General features: G+C 33.4%; 1 protein-coding gene across 2 annotated transcripts in view; it reads left to right on the top strand.

Annotated features, from left to right (window-relative positions):
* The window catches only part of LOC143222541 (zwei Ig domain protein zig-8-like), a 118,910-nt gene that overhangs the window by 83,676 nt on the left and 16,906 nt on the right, over positions 1-18,328 (top strand). For both annotated transcript variants that reach the window (XM_076449159.1, XM_076449160.1), the window contains one exon: positions 3,363-3,573. In XM_076449159.1, the coding sequence (XP_076305274.1) occupies positions 3,363-3,573 (211 nt within the window). The remainder of the gene's footprint in view (positions 1-3,362; positions 3,574-18,328) is intronic.

The raw sequence follows: 18,328 nt of genomic DNA on the forward strand, positions 1-18,328 counted from the left end.
TTTGAAAGATAGGAAACAGTGCGTGAAATTGGAAACAACAACAACATAATAAAGATAGTTTTGTGTGTTTTAATTAAAGAATAATAAATGATAAGATGGCCATTTTACACTTAGATAGAGAAGATAACTGAGTCTTGAGTAAGAACAAATATGTTTATCCATCTGATGAAGCCGTGAATACGAATAAAGGCACAGTTAATGTGATATTAATCTCTTTATCGTCATGACGCCCCCCGCTAGTACAACGGTATGTCTACGGATTTACAACCGTAAAATCAGGGGTTCGATTCCCGTCGGTGGGCTCAGCAAATAGCCCGACGTGGCTTTGCTATAAGAAAAAACACAGATCGTCGTGACGGTTTTGTTCATTTGATAAATAGATAAATAAGTGTTAAGTATAATATTTATAATACATGTTAGAACCCAGAACATGTAGAAATATATACATGAAAGGACCATTAGTAACTCAATAAATAGATAAATAAGTGTTAAGTGTAATATTTATAATACCTGTTAGAACATGTAGAAATATATACCTGAAAGGATCATTAGTAACTCAATATTTACAAGTTGTTTTTTTATTTATTTATTTTTCAAGCAGCTGACAACACTAATTTATGAGAAAGAAAGTTTAAGTTATGTAAGGAATATCAGGAAACCCAGAAATCTGAGTAATGTTAGTAGTGTGAATTTTATTTAAGAGCACGGAAATTCGAACAGTACTAGTAGTGTGGAGTTGTTTAAGATAAAGGAAATCCGAGCAGTATTAGTGGTGTGGAGTTATCTAACAACTTAAATATCCGAACAGTGCCAATAGTATAGAGTTATCTAACAGCTTGAATATCCGAACAGTGCTAATAGTATAGAGTTATCTAACAGCTTGAATATCCAAACAGTGCTAATAGTATAGAGTTATCTAACAGCTTGAATATCCGAACAGTGGTGTGGAGTTACCTAACAACTTGAATATCCGAACAGTGCTAATAGTATAGAGTTATCTAACAACTTGAATATCCGAACAGTGCTAATAGTATAGAGTTATCTAACAGCTTAGAAATCCAAACAGTGGTGTGGAGTTACCTAACAGCTCGGAAATCCGAGCAGTATTAGCGGTGTGGAGTTATAAGAAAAACTCGGAAATCCAAACAGTGCTAGCAGTGTAAAGTTATTTAAGAACTCGGAAATCCGAACAGTGCTAAAACAGCGAGTGGTAGAGATCAGCGTCAAAATAAGCTGTACCTAACTGGCAATAGATTAGTAGTCTGTGATAATAAGCAAAGTATTAAGTCAACTTAATGAAACGATTTGAATTTTATTTATATACGTTAAATAACATACGTTATTTGATTGAAATGTATGTATTTTTATAAATTATATTTATTAATAGAAATCATTTTAGATAAAAGTAGAAGAATTTTCAGTCTTGGCCAAAATATTTGCTTATTTTTAACAAATAAATCATTATTATTAAGACGGAATACAAATTCACCAAGAGCTCCCACACTGAAAAACGTATTTGATATTAAACATCTACATGTGTAATTTGTATAATGAGATAGGTTCGATGGACATCATGAACAATTTATTAGAATAGTAAACAATTTCATCAGATACGTGTAGAAAGATCTGTAATTTAGTATTTCACCTATCGCAATAAACCTTACCAAAATATATATGGTGACAAAATATACATCAAATGATTATAAATAGCACCTGTACCCTTATACCAGTCCATATTAAACATTTAGTATTTGCCTTGTCCTCTTTGCACTTTAACAACCTTCTCAAGGCAATGTGGCATACTGTCAATGAAGTTGTAGATGTAATACACCGTGATTTTATCCCAGTTTGTTATCAGAAGTCACTGCAACTCAGCTATAGTAGTTTGTCATGATTAACAATGTACTCAGTTCTGTCTAATTCTCGATGGGATTAGAATCCGGAGATTTTGATGTCCATGGCAATCTTGTAACATCTTTCTTGTTGAGATAATCCTTTACAATACATGAACTGTGGACAGTTGCATTGTTATTCTGGAACGTAAAGTCATGGCCAAACTTTGCCTTATTATGCAGTAGAAATATTTTCTTGATGTAATGCCTGTAGGATGCGCTATTGGTATTTCTCTGTAGGATATAGAGTTACGTTTTCTCAACTATGTGGAATAGCTACCCAAATATGTACTGCACCACTTCCTGTTTGTTCCCCATGGAAAGGACAGTCTTCCATTATCTGTTCTCTAGAAAAACAATGAACACAAATTCTACAATCGGCTTTAACAAGCTGGAAACGGGGTTAATCTGAAAATATGACATGTTGCTAGTGTCATAACTGTAAGTTGACATGCTGTGTTGCTAGTGTCATAACTGTAAGTTGACATGCTGTCTCGACAAAAAACATGGTAACTACATTGACATGCTGGTTGATATTGATTTGCAGATAGACCTTCTTGTTATATAACCTTGTTTCATCAGACTCCTATTCACTGTTCTTCTGGTACCCTGAAATGAATGTACTCGTGCCACTCTTGTTATAAAGTGTTGCAAAACCTTTTTAGACCTTGACTTGTTGAAATTATCAAGACACGATGATTTCGGGCGGTAGTTTTTGGGTGTTTACCAGTAGACTTTCCAGGAGCAACGCTTCCTTTAGTGCTAATAGTGGTGTTTGAGGATCCTGTATAGTGTACACTGCGGTACCCTGCTGCTCTGGAACTTTTTGTTAGCTTTATATCATTTTTCGACTGTCGAATAATTTGACGACCTATAACTTTTGTGACGAGTCATGACTGTACACCAAGTACAAATAAATTGTCTGAACAAAACATTCATCTATTTCGAAAATTATTAGTACAAAAGCACACCCTTTTTATACAAAACAGGTGTGTATGTGTGATTTAACGCACAAATGTCGAAAGCAACTTATAAAGTCCTCCGCTAGTACAGCGGTAAGTCTACGGATTTACAAGGCTAAAATGATGGGTTCGATTCCCCTCGGTGTACTCAACAGATAGTCCGATGTGGGTTTGCTATAAGAAAACACACACACAACGTATAAAGACCAGAGTGGTAACTCCTACATATGTGTCCAATCACACGCTTCCTTCTCTTTTACTACTCGGGTAATTACGCAGTAATTACTCCATACATAGAACAGTATACAACTATTTTGGCCAATACTTTATTTATAAAACCAGCACAGGTTTATATTTCTTTACATAATAAACATTCATATTATTTTCGTGTTTCGGTGGTAGTTACACGAATAAAAAGACATGTATATTTATACACAAAAAAACTACATTTATATATATATATATGTGTTCGTGATTCATGCCTCATCAACTTTGTTATTGTTTTCAGGTATCTTGGATTCGAAGGAAAGACTTTCATGTTCTTACTGTAGGAACTGACACATACATCAGTGATGACCGTTTCCAAACCGTCCGTACAAGTAATGGTAATGACTGGGTTTTGCAGATAAAGTTTACTCAGTTGAAGGACCAAGGTATTTATGAGTGTCAAGTCAGCACCGACCCAAAAATCAGCTTTTTCGTAAACCTGTCAGTTCTGGGTAAATACATGCATGCTTTTACCGTATAGTTTTATCATAAACTTGCTAATTATATAACTACTCGAATAGAATATTTGTTGTGAGCTGTAAAATAAAGAAAGCTGTTTATTTCACATAAACTTGTTTTTACATGAACATATTGTCAAAATTTCTGGAAAAATAACATATAAATTTGGTGTTATTTAAATTTTGACTTCAGTTAGATGTTAAATGAAAGTAAACTTTAATGGATAATAGTTAATAACATGCTTCAAACACACATTGGAGTGACGATGAATAGGTAGTGATAAAACTAGATATAGAGCTGGACATGTTAAATAAGAGTTTCCCCGTATTATTCACGAGAGATGCAGCTGCTATGTTCCATCTATCTATGATTCACTATAATGCTTACATCATATGTAAATATGGGTGTGTGTGTGTATATATATATATATATATATATATATTACATTTATCTTATAAATATGAAAAGGAGTCAATTTTCTGAAAGACGTGTTTTTTACTGAATAAAATATTAAAACTAATGAAAAATGTATGAAACTATAATGAAGTGTAGCTGTAATTTTATATTATCTAATTTGTTCTAAGAACAACACATAATATCAAGAGCTGCAGTGTCCAGTGCACAGTTGAAAACATTATCTATAGCTACCATTAGTTACCTTCCAATCCTCTGGTACCTACTCACTATTCAAGGACTAACAAGAAATGGTAGTATGCACCTCACATATCCACTCTCTGACTTTCTTCAAACCCTCGGGGAAATATTTTCTGGCCAACGAGCCTTATCATTCTTTAAACGTTTCTCTCTTTTTTAACAAGCTCAGTATTAACGCAGTCATCTTGCTCAATTTCATTTCCATCTATCAACTGTCATGATGTGGAATACTGCTTAAACAGTCATCAGTAAAAACTAAGTAAACACAAAAATTTGATTAGTCGGGTATTTCATAGACATCAAATACAAACCATACTTTATCACCCCTCAAGGGTCCTACCCCATTCTAACATTTTGCTTACCCTTAATGTTACTTTATCATCTCTCAAGGGTTCTACCCCATTCTAACATTTTGTTTATCCTTAATGTATATCTTAATATTTATAAATTTGTTTTTAAAAATTTGTTACCTCTGATCAGTGTCTCCAAATAACTCAGCTGTCCAAGTTACTGTGGACATTCTTGTTGCATTCCCTCAAAATTTGTTGTTTCTTATCTCCATATGTAGCAAAACATTGAACCTAAGAGAAAAATAGTCACTACCATTAAAATATTCCCAAATCTCTACCCTTTCAATTATTCTTATATTGAAGTTAACAATATCTCTAAAATAGCATTGTTTCTAGTAGTTTCCTTGACTAATTGGCAAAGAAAACCATCTTGAAAAATTTCCAAAAAACGTTTCTCCTTTATGGTTTGACTTTTCCCAGTCTGTATGCCTGAAATTAAATTTACCCATAATTATGATTTCAATAGCAGTGAAATCTTAATATCTTTGTAAAGTTTCTGTAACGAATTCTCAGTAAAATCCTTTTCCTTTATATCCACTAATAGACTCCCAAAGAGATTCAGTTTTCTTGTTATTATCTTTTGTATTTTCAACTTCAACTGGATGTAACTCCCATTTCACATATAATTATTATCCATATAATTCTGCCATTAAAAATCATGTATTTTTACCATATTTTAGTTATTCCTATTACATCAAAATTCTCTATTCTTACAAGTGCTCTAAAATCATTTGTTTAATTTTTTCACTTATAGCTTTACTGTAGTAGCAATTAAGCTTGCCCTTATAGCTACTACTACACACATTTTCTATGCTAAACTTTTCTCTGACTATTATTCATTTTGTATTTAGTTTACCCTGGTTCTCACCACTATCTAGTCCTAGTTTTAAAACTTCCTTTTTTCGGCTGAGTTACACAGCCGAGTAGCCAGCTTCTGCGTTATTTAAATGTAAGCCATCTCTCCTAAACAGATCTTCTTTTTCATTGAACTGACCCTAAAAGTCCAACCAACCAGCCAATTTTTTCGTTCTTACATAGTAACCTAAGCCTAGTATTTAGCCCTAATGATCAACTTATAATTAATTCTTACGATTATTTCCGAGCAGTATTCATCATAAAATTAAGATATGGCCTTTTTTAATGAACTTATTAATTCTTTGTACTTATTAATTAGCTTCTCTGATCTATCTTTCCTTACATCACTAGCCCCTACATTTACTACAAAAACTACATATTTGCTAGCTCACTTTATAATATCTCATGTTCTGTCATGATATATATGCTGTTTGTATGTTTGGATAGTGTTATTATAACATTTAACTACTACTTCTATGGGTGGACAATGTTATTATTAGAATGTTTTACTAAGGATAGTGTTACTTTAAGCAAATGATGTAATTAAAAATAATGTTTCTATAGTTTCATAGTATTTATAAAACATCTGCTGTTTAATTTTCACAAGTAAAACAAAATGAATATTATAACACTGCTTCTCATGGCAGTTTTATCATATATATATATATTATCCAGTATTTGATTGAAAGAGGAAAGTATTATAGCCAATATATAATGTTATATATATATATATATGTTTACAGTTTACACTCTGAAAAGGACACTTATTTAAATCTCATATTTAGCTTTAGGTAGGTCATTCAAGTTTAAAATATTACTATTCTTGAAATATTTACCTATTTCTAGTTGTGTTAATAAATCTTTTTAGAGAATTCGTTTCTTTCTGACTGAAACTAATTACATTTAAACTAAGGGCTCAGTAAATTCTGAATGTCAAAAATGATCGTATGCCACTTTACACAAGTAGTAATATCCTTTTAATGTTTTCTTCTTCATGTTTGCCATCTTACGAATTCTAAATACTTAGTGACCAGTGTTACACATTCAAACAGTGAGATCCATTTCAACATATTACTGATGCATACGAACTTATGACAACACTAGAAAACTTTGATCTTGTGTTTGCCTAAGGTTAAAACAAGTAATGCATTCGTTTCCACTAAACTGACAAACAAACCAGAAAATTGCGTATCTTTTAAACGTTCACTTTTTACACACCATACTATTTAATCATATTAGTTTTCAAAAGCATCAAATACATTTTTCACAAATGAGCATAACGTGATAAGAGAAGAAACTCATACTCATAAAAAGATCTTTAGTTATAAATTAAATGATTGTTCTTCGACTCTTTCAAAACATGCATTTCCTTATGTGGTTTTTGAAACTGTTATGGTAACATAAATTATTGTTTCAGTTAAAAATATTTTTCAAGAATAACAAAAATCATAGTTAATCATAATTAATGGGCAGAGGAATTATATTGGTATTCCATAAAACCAGAGAAGTGAAACTGTAAGCTTGTATGTTTAATTATTGCTTAATATTTAGAGACTTAAATGATCGTCATTTCAGGAAGACAATTGTTAAAGAAGTGTATTGTACAAAACGTTTATAGAAGTGAAAACTATACTACAATACATGAAAGGTATACTAAATCCTAAAAACGTAATCAACTGTCGTGTTCAATATTTATAAAAACGAAACGTTAGCTATGATAAAACCTTTTTAACTTTGAGTTAAACGTGTTAGTAACATATGCACCTGGAGACAAACATGTAATATACAAATAAAAGTTATAAACATGAGATAACACAAGCTGAAATCTATAACCACTCTTTTAGGGTTGTCTACCTATAGGACCATTACAATATCAATTTATTATTAACACATAAATTTCTTTAAAACATTTATAATAAAATCCACTTTGTAGCACAATTCGCCTAGGTAAAATACGTGTAGGTGAAAACTCTAAAGTTGATAAGATTAAAATAGCAGGTTGTTTTATTTATATCAGTATGTTAACTATAATAGAAACACTAATCAGTTCTAGAAGAAGCAACAAATATATCATGTAAGTGAAAAATAGAAGTGAAAATTTTAAAGTTAATGAATCGAAGTGTTTTATAATGGATAATTGTAAAAGTATGTAAATTACTAGCCATAACATTTGCTGCATTCAAATTATGGGTAATTATACAATATGATGAAAACTAATGTTATAATACTTGTAATTATACAATGTGTTTGATAAAAACTAATGTTATAATACTTGTTGTAATTATACAATGTGTTTGATAAAAACTAATGTTATAATACTTGTTTCTTAAAACAGCTCTACCTTTAACTTTTAGAAAATAGTTAAATCTAGATATTGATTACATAATTACATGTTCAGACATGTTGAGGCACTCTATGATAGGATCATCATGGCGACCTAGCAACGCTTTCTTTGTTGTTACTTGGTGGCGCTAGCAACACTTTTTTTTTTTACAAAACTTCCATATCTGTCTTGGGGATTGAGTAAAGTGCCTTCAAATTTCACTTCGTGAAACAATGATGTCATCCTGTCTGATACATGAAACTATGACATAGTCGTTTATACCCCTACACATTGCCTACGATCCACGCGTTTGTTCTGTTCTTTGGTAGCGATACTTATAAAGAGCCCTGTAACTATCAGGTCATCTTTTAAGTAATGTCCAATTTTAGGTTCAGAAAAAGAGAAAGAATTTCAAACGCTTTTAATGTTATTTAATTAATTATGTATGTTCCATTATTATTAATTACTTCCTGCCAACGATTTGTTTGTTTTGGAATTTCGCACAAAGCTACTCGAGGGCTATCTGTGCTAGCCGTCCCTAATTTAGCAGTGTAAGACTAGAGGGAAGGCAGCTAGTCATCACCACCCACCGCCAACTCTTGGGCTACTCTTTTACCAACGAATAGTGGGATTGACCGTACATTATACACCCCCACGGCTGGGAGGGCGAGCATGTTTAGCGCGACGCGAACCCGCGACCCTCGGATTACGAATCGCACGCCTTACGCGCTTGGCCATGCCAGGCCGTCCTGCCAACGACTCACAAGCTTCTGAATACAACTATTACAAAATTCTTGGGGTTTGGAGAAAAAGAATGTAGAGAGGGTAGTTTTGACATCTTCATGTGTTCCAAGCTCTTTTCTATCAAAATAGTTTTGCAAACTTCGGAATAGATAATAACCAGATGGGGCAAGGTATGAAGAATAAGGAGGATGTGGAAGTTCTTCCCAATCTAGTTTTTCAATCTTTGCAGATGTGATCATTGCTGTATGGGGCCGTGCATTATCCTGGTGTAACACAACACCTTTACGATTTATCAAAGCAGGCCTCTTTCCTTTCAGTGAAACATTCAAGCGCTCTAACTGTTAACAATAGAAGTCTGATGTAATCGTTACATTGAGTGGCAGCAGCTCAAAGTGGATCACACCGACAATATCCCACCAAACTCTTAACAAGACTTTCCTGGGGTGGGGGGTCCATTTAGGGCTTGCTTTAGCCAATTTACTTGCACTAAACCATTGTTTGCCGCACTTAACATTTTTATAAGATATGCATTTTTCATCTCCAGTCACTAACCTGTTCAAAAAAAAGGTAGGTTACTTTCATAAGAGAAGTGTAAATGTCCACTTTTACTCTAAGGTTGCTTTCTGTCAAATTATGAGGGACCCATTTTCCAAGTTTTGACACATTTCCAAGCTGTTGCAGATGACAGTGAAATGTTGAATTGGTTGAATTAAATTTCTGTGCTAGCTCTTTAACTGTTACAGCAGAATCTTCATCAAGTGCAGACAATACCAAGTCATCATTATACTCAACAGAATGACCTGGACGTAGCGCATCACTCAAGTTGAGTCACTTGATCTGAACTTCTGAAATTAACGTCGACATTTTCTTTCATTGAGAGACTCGGCATCACAAACACCTTGAATGTTTCGTGTAGTTTCTGCTGCACCATTGTCTTTTTTTAAACTCATAAAGCTTTGTATACCTAATGTACTTTTCAGACTCATCCATCTTTATAATGGTTTATCTGATTAATGATATGAAAAAGTGGAACTGGGTTAGTTTCTTTTATTTGTCTGAACATTTTTATACACGTCATACTACATATTTTAGTCATTAAAGCCTTCTAAAAAGAAATTGTGATACACTTTCTGTATTAAATTTTCGGACATTAGTTATGGAATGACCAGATATTTTTATTGTTCACTGTTCTCTAAACAAACCGACTCAGCTGAGTAAGAAAAAATTAACCATTAAGAATAAGCCCTTAAAGATAAAACAATATGTTAAAAATGTTTGAGTTAATTATAGATAAACTTTCAAATATTAGTATTCTGTTGGCGGAATAGCAATTGTTTCCAGTAACTGAAACAAACATTGCTTTTAATAAGCTGTCAAGTGTGTTATACGTATTGATTACGAATTAAATAACTTTGTTTTAGTTGTATGTGCATAACGTTTTAAAAATTATAAGAAATCTAAGATATTTACGCTTCAATACTGGATAATTATAAAAAACCCAGTAGCAACATTCATTAAGAATCCAAACACATTCGAGAAATAGTTATACGTTTCAATGAAGTTATGAAATGTACACTATCATTCTGCATATGCAAGTAAAACTGTTTTAAATGTTGATCCAAATTCACTCCGTTTTTATGCTTCAGTTGTTATATAAGGAATGACTGAGAATTGTAAACAAAAACAGTATTTTATGTCATTAAAAACATCACAAGCACCATTGATCAGGAAACTCATTATGAGTCAATTCATAAAGAAAGCTTGTTACTGTGTCTCATAAGAAATAAATTCTGCAGGTTTACTTTTGTTTTTAAATAGAATGCTAGTTTAGCGAACAAATTCGCCGAGAACTCCATGCTGAACTCTAAATTACATCCATATGTTTATATCCGTATTCATCGACTTAGTAAAGTGACAGCAAGGTTATTTTATTCTTAAATCCAGACTAAGCCAGGGTGTTAATGATGCTATTATAGAATCAGAAAAGTGTGCCGAAATATATCACGAAACCTGAAAGTATCTGATCCATTAAGAAATATATCTATAGAAGAAGAATTTAGTTTATTATTCGATACTTAGACCTCACTTAGTTGATACTAGTATACATAAATATTTCGAGGTCTTACAAGGTATCGAGTCTCCCTTCTCAGACAAGTGGTTCATCAAGTGAGCCAATGTTTTATTTTTATTTTTGATATGAATTTTAAATTTAACCAAACATTTACTTAATATATCAAATCATAATTAAAATTAATGGTGTCCTCTCTGTAGCTGAACATTTAACCTTTAATATTATGATTAATCAATACAATTCGACTATAAATGATTATCACTGAGACGGATTTTCTATTGTATTTATTGTGAGAGATGAAAAGAAATTGCAATGTTGTAGAGATACAAATAACTACCGTACGATGAAATTGTTCACAAAAATAGTTATTTATAACCGAGGGTCGAGATTCGTCTCATAACAGTTTTTCTTTGTCTATATATTTAACTATTGAAAATCAATGTCGAAATATTTTTGTGCAATTCTGAAATACAGAAAAAAAAAACTTTGTAGGTACTGACCGTTATTAGTTTCTGTACAAAAAATATTATAATTAGTGTTACTGTCATAAATTCTATACACTAGCGTATATATACGTAAATATTATGTAATAATAATCATTATATATTTTGAGAAAATTTTTGTTCTTTCAAAGAAACATATTTTTATTGTTTTGCCATACAGATTGTGTAATGTAGAAAAATTAAATGTTTTGCTTGAATTAGAGTAACAAGTGGATTAGATAAATAACAATCAATATTTTTAATAATTTCAAAACTTAGCATTTATTACTGCCGAAATAATACGATAAAAGTATAAATTTAATGTTTACCATTATTATAAATGTGACACGTGGTCTTTCATTATTGTTTGACTCATTATAAAACACGTTACAAAAGATTTTTTACAATGTCTGTTCTTGTAGTAATTGTGATGAATTTACTATATTAATAATTATTTTGTAATTTTACACACTCCATAAGTTATTTTCCTACATTTTGTCTTTTTCCTGTATGACCATACTTGTTGTATAGAATAACTCAGTAAACGTACAAGCTTTTTTATGTCGAGTAAAGTACTACTTTAACTAATATACAATAAAAAATTATAGAATAAAAATGTAATTATATATGTTTAATACAAGTTAATAGATATGTTGCATACATAATACCAGTTTGATTTTAATGATAAATAGGTAACCAACGATATATAAGCATAATGAAGTGATTCATTACAATCGTGTCAGAATAAGACAAGCCAATATCCTAACATAAATAAATCCCTTCATTCTGTTTATAAATCATTGTTTACCTAATTATAATTATAATTAGATAAGCAAAATATGCTTCCTCACTCCGGTGTCGGTTATCTTTAAAAATCTATTCAATTACCTTGCTTGTTCCATTGTTTCATTTTGACGGGAGTTGAAATTTGTTTAAAGTATTTTTATTGCCCTTTATCTTAAGCGTTTAAACGCCCTTTCTGAATAAAATAACTAGTAAATAGTTTGAATAAAACAAATAAATAAATGTAGATAGGCTGTCTTACATTTTATAATTTGGAGAAATTCATTTTTTGTTGGTCAACGACAATATCTATCTTTAATTTCAAAAGCGTTTATACCAAAGTTAAATTATTTTACTTCTATGTTCAGACCATCTGATAATCACTGATTCTAACAAAAGGAGAGGATTGCAGCTAATAGAATATAGTCGAATTGATCTAATGGGAATATCAGAAGATTGAAAGGCTCAATTTATTGCGATTTCGAGTTCAAAAATCTACAGTTTGTCTGTAAAATCGTTTGAATATAAATACAGATCGTAATCGTTTATAGTCAGATACCATTTTTTATGTTTCTTATTGTTTAATATTAATTTAATTAGTAGTGACTCATGAAATATGTCAATCATAATAACCCGCCTAGCAGTTTATGCATAATAGGTGAAGACACACGTCATTCAGTTAAGTTTCATTGCAACTTAGAGATCTAAGAACTCTCTGAGTGAATTTGACAAAAATGGAAGTACATTACTTAGGCCTATTACTTAAATTTATTAAATGTTACGGGCATATAACTTATGAGATGTCTTTTAAAAATGCAAAACGAGACTCCGGACTTTCGTTTTTAAATGTTTGTTGCTGAGCTACAAAATTAATCAACTGTGATGTGTCACCGCATGGGAATCGAAACCAGGTTTGTAGCATTATAGTTCCTCATGATTTCAGTTGGGTGATCAGGAAGCACTTCCTTTTACGTGATATATTGTTCAAAACCATATTAATCTTATATAGAATATTTCTTTCCAAAATTTGTTTAATTGGATAAAAATTATAATTGAAAATATTATAAAAAAACAAACATTTCCTTAATCATTTTATATATATATATATATATATTCTTCAAAAAAAGAAACGCAAAAGAGATATTTTTGTTATTTTAAAAAGAAATATATGTAATAACGTTACAAGCTCAGAATATGTGATGTTACACGTGTTAAGGCACTGATTGTCAGACCAAAATGACAATAAAAGTGGTGCACTTTGAAAACGGAGGAAAACATCGGATTTTTCGCCAAAACGCATTCGTGTCCAGTAAATTTGTTTGAGAGATCTGCATGTTCTGCAAGTGCAACAAGTGCAAAATCCCTATAAAAGTGACGGGTTCTCGGTTTCCATAGCTCAGTGTTAAGCCACCGACACGCAATACAGTTACGCCAAGACTGACTGAAGCACAACGCAACAACGCCATTTGTCGCTTTGAAGCAGGCGAATCTCGATCAGATGTTGCCATAGCTGTGAATGTCCACCCAAGCACCATCACAAGGCTATGGAATCGTCACCAACAACATGGATCAACTCGTGACCGTCCACGATCTGGCAGATCTCGTGTGACCACGCCCGCGCAAGATCGCAACGTCCGGTTACGTCACCTTCGGGATAGGATCACCACTGCGACGTCTACTGCCTCAACCATACCAGGGCTGCGTAGGATTTCTGATCAGACCGTACGAAACCGTCTACGAGATTTTTTAGGCCCCATGTGCAACCCATCATTGTGAACGTCAACGACGTTTTTCAACATGACAACGCCCGTCCTCACACAGCCCGACTCACCACTGTCTTCTTGAGACACCACAACATCAACGTTCTTCCCTGGCCCTCCAGATCACCAGATTTAAACCCCATCGAACATCTTTGGGACGAGTTGGACCGACGTCTGCGACGGTGACAACCACAACCGCAGACTCTACCTCAGCTTGCAGCAACTTTGCAGGCTGAGTGGACAGCCATTCCACAGGATGTGATTCGTCATCTCATCGCTTCCATGGGCAGGAGATGCCAAGCAGTTATTGATGCTCACGGGGGGCATACTCGTTATTGACGTTAAACTTCACCTTGTGATCGTGGACTTCGTCTTTGCAGACTTTGGATGTTCAGCAGTGAATGTGCAAAGTTTCGCACATGTCATACAGAACTACACGGAATAAACTTGTTAACAATTTGTCTCATATTTTGCCTTTTGCGTTTCTTTTTTTGAAGAGTATATATATCACCATACCTTTAGGTTTTTTATTTTATTGTGCTTGTAATCTATGAAACAATATAAATTTTATATGTTTATGTAATCCCTATATAACGATTTTGCTCTGTCATATTATTCTTACCTTTGTAATTCAGTAGTAAATCCGAGAGTTTATAGCGCTAAAACTTTGGTTTTGATATCTGTAGTACGCAAAGTACAAACAACCATTCCGGTAATCTTGTTTTAAACAAACTATTATACCTTATATTATACTTAACTGTATTATTTTCTAGTTGGCAAATGACGTGGACTTATATCTGTTACAGTATATCGAATAATATATTACCATTTCTTCATTCTATACCATTTAAAATTAGCCGGTTATCTGTTTTACTATTTAGCACGAGATTAATGGGCAAAATCAGAGTTTTCTTTGCCTTTTAAAGAAACTAAGTTTTCTGTGTATCTTGCTGCATATTTGTTATCTTGAAATTGTTTGTTTTTGTCGAATTTCACGCAAAGCTATACGAAGGCTATCTGCGTTAGCAGTCTCTCGAGTGGAAGGCAGCTATTCATCATCACCTTCAGACGTTTTACCTATGAATAGTGTAATTGGACGTCACAGTGTGACGTCACCACACCTAAAAGCGATAGTGTGTTTGGTACGACAGGGATTCAAACCGACGACTCTCGGTTTACCTGGCGCTGCAGGACCAAACACATTCAGATTACAAGTTGAGCGCCCTCGTGAAATTGTTAATGTTTTTATTCACTACAAAGTCATTAGACATCTCACCACTTTTTATTTCAGTGGAGTTAATTTATTTAAGAAAATGTTTTTATAACATTATTTGATGACATTTTTACTTCATTTTAAAACATTTTATACATTTTAACTATTTTATTCAAGGATAAAAATAGTTTCAGTTTTTTTTCAATTAAAAGAATGCAAATCGGCTTTTATAATTTTTATAAGAAACGCATTAAATTTTTTTAAATCTAACGCATGTATATATTAAGCCTTCTAAAAGGATGGAACAAAGTACATACGTACTTACGATATATTTTACTTTACCGAAATTGAGTTTCAACTATCCTTACTTCACTGAAGATAAAAAAATATAGATTTATGGCTTTCGTCTGTGGTTCAGTCATAGAAAAGTGGAATTCACAATAGTCGGGCACTTACAATTCTTTTACGCAGGATTAGAGTAAATTAATCTATAAGAAATTTTATCAGCTATATTATTGTTTGCCGACAACATCGAGCATGAAGCGCACGTGTACCCAATTGGATTTTATTACTTATCAGGATCTCTAACAGCCTACCTTCAAACTGAAAAGGTCCGGTAGTTAAGGCACTCGATTCGTAATCTGAGGGTCGCGGGTTCGATTTCCTGTTACACCTAACACGATAGCCCTTTAAGCTGTGGGGACATTATAAATTGACAGTTAATCCCGCTATTCTTTGGTAAAAGAGTAGCCTAAGAGTTGTCTGTGGATGGTGATGACTAGCTGCCTTTTCCGTCTAGTTTTACAATGTTAAAGTAGGGACGGCTGGCGCAAATAGCCCTCATGTAGCTTTGCACGAAATTGAGAACAAACAATCAAACTGAAATTCTTTTAGGCAGGAATAGAGTAAGTTAACCTATGAGACATATCAATCAAAATTGTTTAACCTTTTGAGACGGAAACTGTAATTAGATCTTAAATCAGTCAAGAGATGACGAATCTATGAGCTAAAAAGTTGTACTTATAAAACTTGGAGCCGTTCTATGAACCTCTATGCTGTGGCTAAAAGATTCTTAGTATAAAAACATAGTATTACAATCATCTATACCTTAAAATGATTTGATGTACTTTATTTTTATTTCTACAATACTAGAGCGTTAAACCTCACAGGCTGGATGTGAAACAGTAATTAGTTTTCTAGTACAGTGATTCCGAGGGTTTAAAGTTCACGGCAGGTAGCTGTGAAAACGCACAACGCTTTGTAGTTGTGGGTGCTCTAAAAGAGTGACGATTATACGTCGCTGTTCAGTCAGACAAAAGTAAAGTAAGAGTAAGTGATGGGTGCTGTTGGCTAGCTTCAAGTTTATCATTTCATAATCAATGAATGTCACGGGAAAATAGCTTTTAATCCAGTGTACTTATTTTATATGGAATCCCATCCGTAGCAATAATCATAATAAAAATGTCATTCAACGCTTTCAATAAAATATTTATAATTCCGTATTACCGTATTTCTATAAAATGTTAAATTCCCTACACGTTACATATTTTAAAGTCGACCATGTCTATATCTTAAGACTGGTTTGCATTAAATTATCTATAGATGGATTAAATTTGGTTTGTTTTGAATTTCAAAGCTATTCGATGGCTATCTGCACTAGCCGTCCCTAATTTAGCAATGTAAGACTAAAAGGATGGTAGCTAGTCATTACAACCCACCGCCACCTCTTGGGCTACTCTTTTACCAACGAATAGTGGGATTGACCTACACACTATAACGCTCCCACGGTTGAAAGGGCGAGGATGTTTGGTGTGACAGGGATTTAAACACGTGACACTCATATTACGAGTCGAGTGCCTTAACTACCTGGCCAAGCCGGGTCAGGATTAAATTTAAACACGTAAAAGGTCAGTGAATTTATTATACTATCTTTGACCATGGGTTCTACAGAAAGAGTAAATGTCGACTATTTACGGGAAAGGGTATTAGTGTTCCAAAATATTTTAACTGTTTGATATGTTGTGGTGTATAAGGGGCTTGACTCGCGATTTCAGGGTCACGGTTCGAATTTCCGTCATCGAACATTTTGGCCTTTCAACCGTGAGGGCGTTATAATGTTAATGTCAATTCCGCTGTTCGTTGGCAAATCAGTAGTCGCCTTCCATTCAATATATCACTGTTAAATTAAGGACGGCTGAAGAGCATAGCCTTCGTGTAAATTTTTACAATGTTTGGAACGAATTCATTTTTGGGAAAATAATTTGGTAAAATGCTTTTTTTTTTTAACTATGAAAGTGACCACAATCATAGGATCATAATCTGATATTATAAATGGAATCATACCGGGTCAGAAAAAACACCTTCAATTAGCTCTTTTCTCAGCTGTTATCCTCATGTTTTCTTTGTTGGATATCATCTGGCATCATCTCTTTACTTCTTCTTGATGTTTTCCGAGGGGATCTTCCTTGAATAACCTCCATCATCACGCCCTGATCTCTCAACAGATGCCCAGTCCAGGTTTTTTCCTCTTCGTGATTTACAGATCCACGTTCTTTTCCCTTATGATGTAGAACCTTTCAATTTGTCTTTCTTTCAGCCCAACGAATTTTCATGACTCCTCACCAGGCCTACATTTAAAAAATGTTCAGTCTCTTTATGCCAGGCCCGGCATGGCCAAGTGAGCTAAGGTGTTCGACTCGTAATTCAAGAGTCTCGGGTTCGAATCCCGGTCGCACCAAACATGCTCGCCATTTCAGCCGTGGGGGTGTTATAATGTGACGGTCAATTCCACTATTCGTTGGTAAAAGAATAGCCCAAGAATTGGCGGTGGGTGGTGATGACTAGCTGCCTTTCCTCTAGTCTTACACTGCTAAATTAGGGTCTGCTGGGGCAGATAACACTCGAGTAGCATTGCGCGAAATTCAGAAAAGGAAAACAAACAAAACTGTATGCCTTCCTTGCGCATTGACCACATCTTACATGCATACTTTACCACACTCTAAACGTAATTTTTTTTTTTATTGTGCCATCCATTTTTCTGCCAGATTGTTTATTTTATCAGCTTCTGTTTCATTCTTTCTTTGACCATTTCAATTCTGGTTTTGATTTATCAAACATAAAATTAGAGTAAGTGGTATATGAGCGATGAGACTCGACTGAACTTTACGTATGGTTAGAAAGCTCTACTTATAATTAAAATCTGAATACAATGATAAGTGTCCGTTGATGTCTTATCTGTAGCAGCTGCACTCGCCTTAGATGTGTATGATAAATTGGTGACTAAAGCTCATTAAAAATTGTATGAGAAAATTAATTTGTCTGCATTCAGCAAATTACCATAACCAATTCAATTCCTCATCACTGTATGTGATCGTTTATATTACCAGTAACACGCCAGTTTGTATCCTTATTTGTAAATCTATTTTGTACGCCTTTCTCCCAGACTAGTTGAGTGGTCACTTTACGGATATACAACGGTGAGCATATTACAGCCAGCCTAGTGTTGTTAAACAT

The sequence above is a fragment of the Tachypleus tridentatus genome, chromosome 8 (genome assembly GCF_004210375.1).
Source record: "Tachypleus tridentatus isolate NWPU-2018 chromosome 8, ASM421037v1, whole genome shotgun sequence".
Lineage (NCBI taxonomy): Eukaryota > Metazoa > Arthropoda > Merostomata > Xiphosura > Limulidae > Tachypleus > Tachypleus tridentatus.